The 12046-nt window shown below is 30.3% G+C and overlaps 1 protein-coding gene across 1 annotated transcript in view; it reads left to right on the top strand.

Moving 5' to 3' along the window:
• The window catches only part of trh (PAS domain-containing protein trachealess), a 637328-nt gene that overhangs the window by 466594 nt on the left and 158688 nt on the right, over nt 1–12046 (top strand). The window contains exon 6 of the mRNA XM_085957070.1: nt 9224–9462. Within this exon, the coding sequence (XP_085813196.1) occupies nt 9224–9462 (239 nt within the window). The remainder of the gene's footprint in view (nt 1–9223; nt 9463–12046) is intronic.

The following is a 12046-nucleotide window of genomic DNA, read 5'->3' on the forward strand; positions in this document are numbered from 1 at the left end:
ATCAAACTCATTAACTAAATAATATTATATAGGGTTATACTACGTACATCTACTTACAGGGATATATAATAGTAGCATTATTAACATAAAAAAAACTAACTGTTTCAATCGATAATGACACTTATTCTTCTTCTTAGCTGGAGCATATTATGGATAACTCCAGGAATTCGTGTCGCTCGCTAATCTTCTTGCGAAGTTTCAAATCATGCCATCATCTCGTAGCTTCGCCGTATATACTCTATGATCATCATCATCAGCCGGGGTCAATCCACTGCTGGATGAAGGCCTCCCCAAGCTTTCTCCAACTTTCTCGGTCCTGTGTCGTTCGCTGCCACGTATTTCCGCCGAACTTTACCAGTTCGTCAATCCAGCGGCTTTTAGGGCGACCCTGTGGCCGTTCCGTACCCCTTGGGTACCATTGGATGACGGCATTTGTCCAGCGGCCGTCCTTTCGGCGAGAAATGTGCCCCGCCCATCTCCATTTCAGCTGTTTGGCAACGTCTATTACATCGCGTACTCTTGTCTGCTTCCAAACCCATTCGTTTCTCTTACGGTCCTTTCGCGTGATGCCCAACATGCACCTCTCCATGCCTCGCTGTGTGACTCTTAGCCTTTGGACATCTCTCGTGTTGAGTGTCCACGTCTCGCAGCCATACGTGAGCACGGGTAGCACACATTGGTTGAACACCCTACGCTTAAGACATAATGGTAGGTCACTCTTGAAGATACTATTCAGACGTCTGAAAGCACTCCATCCCAGCTTTGTTCTTCGAGCAATTTCATCGTGCGTGCTTCCGTCTATGGACACCTGCTGTCCGAGATAGATGTAGCTGCTGACTTGCTCGAGTTGGATGCCAGAAATACAGATAATCGCAGGGTCTGAAAAACAGTTCCTCATCACTTTTGTCTTTGAGACATTTATCTTTAGACTGACCGTTTGACTGACATCCGCGAGTTCTTGCATTCTACCTTGGAGGTCTTTCGGGTCTTGTGAGAGTATACTCTATAATTAGTATTTAACGGCTTTCCAGGATGACGCATTCCTGTTGACTTACAGGCAAGCCAAGTTGAGGTTCTCTTCTGGCTTCCGCAGCACGTTTCTGAGCCATGTCCAATGTTGCCTGTTCACTCTCGGCGTGATGAGAGGGTGCTCGGTTCATTGTCTTATCTCTTAGTTACTCCTAAAGTCATACCACTGAACATACAGTATCAATCGCAAACATCTGTTCTTCAAGCTAATGATAATGGAACACTCATCTCAAAACAGTTGACATAAACTGACTTATCTCATCTAATACTTAGATTTCAATGAAAATATATAATATAATAATATATTAGTGTAGATTATAATGTGTAGTCGAGTCGCACTAGTAAAACAATAAATAACCATAAAAAAATAATTCCGTGTTTGTTATAAATTATGTGTCTATATGAAAACTAAAATTGGTAGTTGTAATTACGTACTGAATTAGAATGTAATTGAAACAACGGACAACAACAGATATTTACGCTAGTTTAACTATGTGTATGAGTCAGAGTATGGACCTAATAGGTTGAGCAAGAAGTGGCTGAAATCCATTTCTCGCAAAAATGAAAATCTGTTAATACACACTTCCACTCTGTGGAGGCCTATATGATCTTATTTGGATCGGATATGGTCGAATAAAATGAATTAACCTCCATTCAATAAATTAATTACAAAGTGTATTATATTATTAATTAGTCACACCGCTAAACATATAGGTAAAGACATACAGTACTTCCGAAAAGGTATTAAATGATCACAGGAGCGCCCTGAAAACCGCTGAATTGACAAACTTTGGATAAATTTGATATCACTAAAGAGAATTAGAGAAAAGAGTATGACAAGCTACGAAGAGGCTTCCATCTAGTTGTAAAACAAACGACTTTGGCTGCTAATAATGAATGATGATTGTTAACTTTGAAATTATTTAATTATAATAATATGTTGTCTATAATATCCGATGTTGACGAAAATGAGTTAAGTACAGATTTTGTGCCTAAATTATCATGTCTTCCAACACTAATAAAATTCACCTTCTGAGAATGTTCACAACGAGAGTCTAAAAGTGTTACTAGTTCGTTTATTAAAGTAGAGCGTAAAATATCTCAATTTGAGTTTTTTTTGGAGTGTTATTAATTTTGAACGATGCAGCGCATTTAGTCAACACCACGTCATGCAATCAACAAAGAAAATTGCACATATATAACGATGGCGTATTTACGATTGTTTTATATTTAAATTGTACCTAAACTTTGTTTAATTTTCCGATATTATATTTAATTATCATATCTATCAATTTAAAAAGCATATATTATTTCCATAGCATCATACAGTTGAATTTTCCATATGTGATTAGTTTTATATAAACTTGTTCCTTACTCATTTAATTTTATCATTACCGATTTCAAAATCTACGTGAAGCAAGCAATGTATTTTATTAAGTTTGTAAAATGTTTTACGGTAAAATAGTAAGGGTTTGCGAGAAAGAGGCCTCGGGGAAAAATAAACTACGGAATTGGGCTTATCTTAAAGCCTTTTTAAATAAGAACACAATGGTTTTAGAATTGTAAGTGGAGAATTTATTGTTTCCGTTTTTAAATGAAAACTTGGTATATCTTTTAGCCAAGTGGAGGGTTAAACATTTATTATTACATGTCAAAAAAAGCCTAGGCATATCGATACATAGCGTAAGTATAACCATTACTATTTCAAAACGGTTCTATATTGAAAATAAAAATACAGTTCCAATCACATTTGCTTTATAAATGATCAGTATTTTCTATATTAATTATGTATTAATATGTAATTATGTATTTACATTGAAATTGAAATTGAAATTGAAATTGAAATACTATATAAGTATAATATTTTTTCAACTTGTTAGATCTGGTTATGGTAAGTAGCTAGTCACTACTGAAATACAGTCAAAGACAAAAATGTTATAAAGACACTTTTTTGAAACACCTTAGCTCAGTGAAAGTCCATCACAATAAACTTGTTTATGGTCCTCTTTTCTGCTGAGTATAGAAAAGACTATTTTCATCCGTGTGGTTTCATCTGTCACCTTGTTCGATTTGGTTTATTGGACTTCGTCAATTTGATTCACAATATCTTAAAGCCAAATGTGTACTTTATTATCACGTCCTTGCACATTAAATAGTCACTTTAAAAATATAAATTTAATTTAATATGAAGTAATTAACAAATAGGGCTTAGTAATAGGAACCTATTAACTAACTAACGTATTATAAAGAACGTAATTAATAATGATTTAAACCGTCGTTCTATTTTGAACATCTTTTTTTCGGAATGTTTTAAATTCAAAAAAAATAAGCAATGTACAGACCTACAAACTTAACTGAAGAATGGGATGAGGGAGCCACTGTCGAAAACTACCCAATCAAGACTCGTAACTGGAAAAAATCTGACATTCGAATGAAATTTTCAAAATGGCGTCCTATGGTAGTTTATAGTTCCATTTTTAGCCATTCTACAGATAAGTTTGTAAGTCTGTACATAGATACTTATTATATTATAGAATAATATTTTTTCGGTTTTAAAAATAAACTTTTGCATTCATTTTCGAAATGATTATACATATTGTAGGTGCAAAAATCTTACACAGAAGTTTATATTTGATAGTACGTTACAGCATATTCAATAAAAATCTATTATTTTCTACCAAAATATGATACATATAACAATAGATTAAAATAATATATTTTTCGTATCGACGACTACTGTCTTCACTTTTTTATAACTTAATAATATGAAGAGTGATTTCCAAATTGGGGGTGATTGCCGCTAGTAGACTCAAAAAGATACTGGAAAACAAAGAAATGGTAGATGGGCACTACGTTACTCAAAGAGGCTAAGAATTTAAACCGATAACTTAGAATTGTACTTAAGTATATTAATCATTTTATGTACCTATTTAAAAGTCATAATTATTTATGCCTGAAAATGGACACAGATCACATTTGCATGCTATTCAACCAATATGTATCATTTTATATATTTTAAGTAATCAAACGTTCTCATTATTTATTACTTATAATAAAAAATATCGATTTTAATTATTTTCCAGCAAAACGTGCCATTTTATGTGTTTTGAAGTGGTGACACATTCTGCTTGTACAAAAACAAACATCCAATTTTTAATAGATTTTTATTAACATTAACAAAGTATGGGGCATTCATGGGAAAGAGGTTAATTTTCAATATATCAATTTTGACAGGTGTTATAATATATAGTATAGGTATAGTATACTTATGGTATAAATACATAATATATAGTCTTATTACACCTTGGGTTCATTTGTCTTTCCATTAACAATTCCTGAGTCTTATTTATTGGGCTTTATTATTTTAACCGCGATGATTCTGGTGGCTAGCGTTAGATTAAATATTTTCCACAGCTACCACAAATTAATGAGGATGGTCATTCAAAAATTTTGGGCAACTCTAGTTAAAATAAGAATATGAATAATTTTGAATAGAGTATAAAAATGTATTCTTCAACTAGCATATTCCTAGCTGAATATTAGGCGCGAACCTACTCAAATGTAAATAACTTGTAGCCAACCATATCCTGTTTAAAATTCTGCATGCGACACATTGGTGATTTCCCCTAGAGGATTTTTATTTGACAGATTGTCTGGGATCAAACTTTTAGTGCCAGGACACCACATTTATTTATAGTCCTTGTTTTATTAAGTTACATAAAAATGTCTACGTAGTACAAGTGTAGCTCACAATGTCTTTAGTTTATTTACGTATAACAATCTAGATTTACTTTCTTGACTTCCCTTTATAAATCTATAGACTTTTCAACTACGTATATAATACGAAATTTAATTAAAAAATTACTCAATTTTTACCTTTATTTTTAATGTACTTAATCAATTTAAAAAACTTAGATTTATGTAAATATCTTGCGGTCATTCCCTTAACTCATTTTATTGTCCCTTGGTATCGTTTTGCATTACATGGAACTCATTATTTAAATAACCAAATATACTACTTGATTTCAAATCAATAATTAATTAGTAATTGATATTAGAGATTATGTACTTACGAGTAGTTAACTACATACACGGTTTTCAATTCAAATAATGAATAATATATTTGTTTGTAATTTATAAATTAAATCACGTTTTATTATTTTCAATTATAGATTGCATCTGGATTACTTCAAATTTTGGTAAAACAGTTATGTACCTACTTGCGAATATTTTTATTTATGACTATTAAATTAAACTAAGATAAAATATCAAGATGTTTATGTTTTTTTCATGATATTATATTATTCCAATACTGTATCATAATTAAATAGAATACAATAGGTACATTTTTTGCGCCAATTATAAATTCTAATAGATTTAAAGTTTGTACTATTCCATACTCAAATAGATTAGTACAAAACTTAAATCCATCAGAATTTAAGCTTAAATTCCATCAAGTATTCTCGGTAGATAGTATTAATAAAAACTTAGCTAAAAATAATTTAATAAAATCTACAAATATCATAATTATAAAGAGTTATCACAACCGTTAGTCTAGTGTTTCTTCATTTTGTCCTTTGTTACAATTTTTTTGTTATCTTATTAAAATAGTAAAAATTACTCGCCAATTTTACCTGCCAATTTTTCTTCTACACGTCGAGTCCGACATTTCACCCTTCGGATAAGTTAGCACCCCATCAATTTAAAATTGTTGCTTTTTTATGTTTTTATATACGATTATTTGCGCTGTATATTTTTGTAGTGCTTACCTTATTTTGTGTCTGAAATAAAACGTTTCGTTGCTGCGGAAACGCAGACTGGTATGTGGGACTTACTTTCTTTTTGCATATAAATTGAGCATTTCGGTTTTATTTGTTTTGAATTTGTGTGTAAACGTTTATTATATGTTGTGCAACGTATTGTGATTTCGATGTTTGTAAAATTCTAGAATGTATTTGTGTTATTTGTGTAAAATCTTTTTATGGACTTATATTATCATCATTATTTTATGCACGTCCGTATTATTTGTGTGTTAGTTTAGTATGTTTGTTGTTGTATATTTAGAAAAGTACTAAGATAATGCAGGATTGGTATCCTGCTAGTAATAATTAATTATATACATTATACCTTATTAACTTATTCAATATAACTATTTTCAAATAATTCCTTCAAATATCCATACATTCTAGGTGAGGGTAAGTTTAATTAAATGGACGATGTTTCATATTTTTTAAAGATATCTCTATCGTTTTTTTTTAATTTGTTTTAATGTTCAATTTATATGTAGGTATACTTTCATTAATTTCATTATGTTACGTCATTTACATTATATTTTTAATATTTTCTTATACCTATAGATAAATGAATTTTAATTCGAATTAAGTACTTAATATTAATACATTGGACGCTAAAGCCCAGCGCGTAACGATTAAGGTGGCCATTCGATATAATTAGCATGTTATTTAAATGTGATAATTAAAAAGTAATTAACTAGTCAGCAGTCGATGTGTTCCAAAACGATTTACGACATTTAGAATAATTTACAAAAAATACCATTTAGGTACCAAAATGAACCTCACCAGGATGGCCTTAGACTTAGAGAATGTGTTCGCATTACGTTTTCATCCCTTTTTTAGTGGTGGCGTAACAAATCCTTTAAACTTATGATGGAAGAAATAAGTCATAGAACATACATTTGTTAATATGTGTATAACGCTTTGGATCCATCAACTAATTTACAACACCTCGAATTCAAATCCGTTATCCAACAAGTTATATAAAATTATTCTGTCCACCACTAACTACTACACTGCAAGTATAAAAAATAATACCAATCTTATAATTACTACTATGAACCAAATAAAAATATATCGAATGATAAATATTTTTTTTTTGTTCGAAATCACTTTTTTTTTTAAATTATATCTAATTAACTTAAACGAGATTTTTTTCATTGCTTGACTTTTTGTCAGACATAAATAGTCAACGTACCTAATTAAAAGACTTTTAATCTAATTTATTTTATTTAACATCAAATTAAATTATTTTTTATAAGTTCATTTTTTAGCAAGATTGTCGACGTTAGTATGTATTACAGTTAAATTGCGTTACATTAGTCATTTGTTTTATTTATGTAGTTTAAAATTAAACTGATTATAAAAATTCTGACTACGTTTATTCAGTAGATAGAATATTATTATAGTAATAAAATAAGTTTAAAAAATCATACGTAGGTACCAAAAAAGACCCATTTTCGAGGATGTGTATTTTGAGGTTTTTCAAAATGTGTTTTTTTCTATAATAAGTGTTCTAACATTCTTAAACCATGTGTTATTCATAATCACAAGAACATCAATATTAAAAATTTGACCTGTCCCAGACGTCAGTTTTTTTTTTAGAATTATTAATAACCATGTCCATGCATGTTAATAATTTTGAACAATCACAAACACCCCGGCTTAGATAAAAACACATAAATGTTTTTGTCATGACCGGGAATCGAACCCAGAACTCTCGGGTGGAAGACTTTACCCACTGCACCACGAGAGCCGCCCCTCCCCCCCAGACGTCAGTTACAATTAAGTTAGTTATGTAATTTACATTATTTGAGTACAAATATAATCGCTACGTGATTGGCGGAATTTAAAGTACCTCAATTAAAACTTAGTTATAATAAATAACTCCGGAAACAGGAAGATATCATTTTAAGTCCCGCTGAAGAATTTAAAAAAAAAAAATTAAGAAAAAGAACAAGAAAAACAATAAATATAGTCGCTTCGTTTCTAACACTTGTAAGAAAAATGAATACCTATCATAAACATGTATGTACTTTTTTTATTAGCTACTTTAGTCTGGCGTACATATATTATACCAACATCACATAATATATTATTTGGATTCATTCGATTATATAAACGATTCTTCAAAATATTATACACAATGCTACCCTCAGATACCGTAATGTCCACCAATCCAAAATCCGTCAATAGTCATCAATTTAATCAAACAAATTATTGACATTATTATACTCTTATTCCTTATAAGATGGCGCTCCTTGTCAACTTCCGGCCCGCGGACAATTGAATATCGAACACCTTTTATCACCGGACAACCCGGAAACTGCGACGGATAAGGACCGCCGATCGCTTCCGGGCGGTATACTTTGCACCAATACAAACGTCCCGATAGCGATCAACTGCGATTTCTTTAACTTTCCAAAGTGACCATTAATTTAACATTATGATAATAATCACCAGCTAAAGATTGATTACAATTACTCATTATAAAGCCATAATAAGAATTGACCTGGACAGTTCAATACATTTTTTCATTCGAGAGTAACTAACTTTTTCCATTAGAATTAAGTATATTATAAATCATTTTACATTTTCTAAAAATTTATGCCTGAAATTTGCATGGGTCTTTTGCATAGTTAACATTATTTTGAAGTCCAAGACACATGAACAAAACAAATGATAATAACTTTTTTGTCATTCCTATTATCCTGAACATAGTTAATAATTAAATTACACGTGTTTATTGTTATAAATTGTTGTGGTTCCTTAAAATGATGTAAAATATTTGGTAAAGCATGAAAAGGGAAGTCAGCCCTCGTAGCCCAGTGCGTAACGTACTGGCCTTTCACCCGGGGGTTTCGAGTTCGATTGCGGTGAGGCCACACTGTATTTATGTTACTTATGTAATTTTTACAAAGCATGGGTATCTCCTCTGCTGCAAAACTTCTAGGCGATGTACGATATACGTTTGCCAGAAATTGAAATATTTTTTATTAATATTCTTAAACAAGTTCTGATTATTATGATTATGGAGAATTCATTTTGAATAGTACTTACACCATTATGGTATATACATATGGTAAAAGGAATTACCTATCTCTAAATCTATTAGCTATGTACCTATCGCACCTAGTTAAACAAAAAAATATGTGACGTCATCCGACAAATACAAGAATGAATGAAATTTCCTGTGATTGTCTTACTTTATTCCTATACGAATTAATAAAAATATTAAGTACCTACCTCTGAATTAAATTAACATTAATAATTAAGCGAACTCATAGTAAAATAATTATAAGTATCAAATGTAGTGCCCAATTATTTATATGACTAATCTTAACAAAATTATCTATATGGCCATTGGTTTCCTAACAAAATCTCCTCTTGATTGTCAACAGTATTCTGGAGCTGAGGAAGGAAAAGTCAAGAGACGCAGCGCGATCTAGACGAGGGAAAGAGAATTACGAGTTCTACGAACTAGCCAAAATGCTGCCACTTCCTGCAGCTATTACGTCACAGCTCGATAAAGCCTCCATCATCAGACTGACCATCAGTTACCTCAAATTAAGAGACTTCTCAGGGCATGGGGATCCACCGTGGAGCAGAGATGGGCCTCCGTCTAGCAAAGCACTTAAAGGTAGGGTTAACCATATTCCTATTGTTATTGATTGTCACAATTTCGAATCTCACACGATAGTAATGAACCTAAAAATATTTGGTAGATAACTGAGGAGTAGCTTTAAGTCACTTTTACTTTACTATATGAACGTGTTACTATGTATCTCAGTATGGCTTATAAAATACTGTACATATTTTAATATGCAAATCGAATTATTAAAACACTACGGCGTAGATACTATTATTCCATTATAAATCTCGTAGCAATGGTACTACGCTGCTACGGTGGAAAACCGTCAATTTAATTATTTCAACATAATTATTAAGTTTCATTGAAAATTTATAAATATAGGGATACCTAAATCAAAATTATTATAAATTTCAATGAGTGTTCAATAATTCTGTTTTGTTCCAGTCAATTTTGGTTGAAAATGAGCTTTTAAAATACTATTTGATGTCAATGTACGTAAATCATCAGCAGGTTTCAAACTTTTAAAAATTGACGCATAAGTAATTATATCTAATTTTACGTGGGATATTAGTTGACTTATTATATGTTGTTTTACCCATTTACTAAATAAAACATGGAATATGTTGAGAACAGCGTTCTAGTTTGTAATTTTGTGTTTTTTGTACAATGCATTTAATTAAATTATTTTTTTAAAAAAAGGTTATCTTGTATTTTACAACGTTTTTATTAGTTCGTATTCTTATTTTTCCGGTGGTTGTTTGTCCGGTACAAATCTTGCAATCAATTTTTAACTAACTTCCCGACTAGCTAGACATTTGAAACTTTTAGAATATATCAGAACACGATGCCAATGTATTTTTTATTACTTTTAGACATCTTTAAGTATAATTTAATTCATTTTCAGTTAATTCTGTTTTGTATGAAAAGTTATTTCGATACCATTATTGGTTGCTAAAGGGTCCTAGCAACTAAATTATTAAATAATATATACGTGCGTTACTATGGAAATCAATATGAAATGACATTTCATTATTCAGTATTTCTATCTACAAATTTTTTTGATCAAGTTTATATGATTCAATAGAAAATTTAAAAACGTTGTATATAAATAGTTCTTTTTATCTTGTAATTATTTGACTTAAATACGTAATCTTTCTTGAACAAACCATCACCACTATGAATGTTTAAAGTGAATAAATAAATCCAAATCTCATTTTGCATATTTCACAAAATGGCTACTCGTAATTTTTCCAATGAAAATATTTATTTTTGTCAATTTGTCAATTTTGTACGATACATATTTACAATTATTTATTTTGTCAATAAACGTTTCAGAAATTTTTTAACTTTAAGCATAATAATGCTCGTATTAATTCTTCATATAGTAGGCACATTAATAAAACGTGTTGAATTAAAACTTTTATTAAAATAACACAATATTATTTAACTTCTTTGAGATAATTATTTATCTATGTAATAATGCCATAATGATACAAATTGTTTTTTTTTTAATCGTGAAATAAAAAAACGACAAATTATAGAAGATTTTGTACATATTCTTGAATAAATTCGTTGATTTTAGTAAGTATATACCTAACTTAATTTGATATGTTAGTGTACGTACGAAATAGGGATGCATCACTCTGACGAAAAAACTGCAGTGTTTTATAACGATATACGCGAATAGTGGATTATCACGCAGGGGTGAGTTTTCTGTAAATAATTTGAGTAAATATTTACACACGAATTGACTACCGGGCACATTTTTAAATCCAATTTGTCTGCGGTTCTGGGTTCTGTGATTTTTTTTATTCACCTTCGTAAAACACAGTACCTACATCGATGGGTATCATCAGAATAATAATATGTTTATATATTCTTCGTTAACCAATTTATTCTAAATAGTTAATATGCCTACATATTACTTAGTAATTATATTCAAGTATATTTTTTATATATTATAATATTTGAATATATATAGATATTATAGATATTTTTAGATCATTTTGAAAATTATACATACTTAATATAATATTGCAATGTATGAAATAACAAACACTTAATCTTTGTTGTTTTTATTTAATAAAACGCATTTTTTTTGTAGTACTTATTCCACTTTTAATCAATAGATTAGGACCGGTTTCGTCCGCCTCAGTGGGACATTTTCAACTCAGTTGAAACGAAACCGGTCCTAATCTATTGATTAAAAGTGGAATAAGTACTACAAAAAAAAATCGTTTTATTAAATAAAAACAACAATACAATGCAGTTCCACCATGAATTGACAGTTAACAAAATAAAAGAAATCACTTGAGCTTTGTTGTATATTTTTTTTCGCTGTCGAGTCATAAATAGTACTTCGTGTATATACAAAAAACAATTAATACAATTATTAGTTTTCATTATTTCGTTCGTATAATAAATAATTTTAATGGTTCGTCAGGCTCAGATAATGTTGACAATATAATAAGTGTCTTGTGCCTTTCCGTATTATATCTATAAACTAGGGTCAATATAATAACGATTTAATAGAAAATCTGTACAGATTTTGTACATCGAGTATCATCATTCAGAGCCAATTCACATTTTGAGTACCTAAATGTATTATAAAAACCGTCCAAAAATCCATAGA

The sequence above is a fragment of the Rhyacophila brunnea genome, unplaced genomic scaffold, assembly GCF_057557595.1.
Source record: "Rhyacophila brunnea isolate RB1 unplaced genomic scaffold, BYU_Rbru_1.0 scaffold_6, whole genome shotgun sequence".
Classification (NCBI taxonomy): Eukaryota; Metazoa; Arthropoda; class Insecta; order Trichoptera; family Rhyacophilidae; genus Rhyacophila; species Rhyacophila brunnea.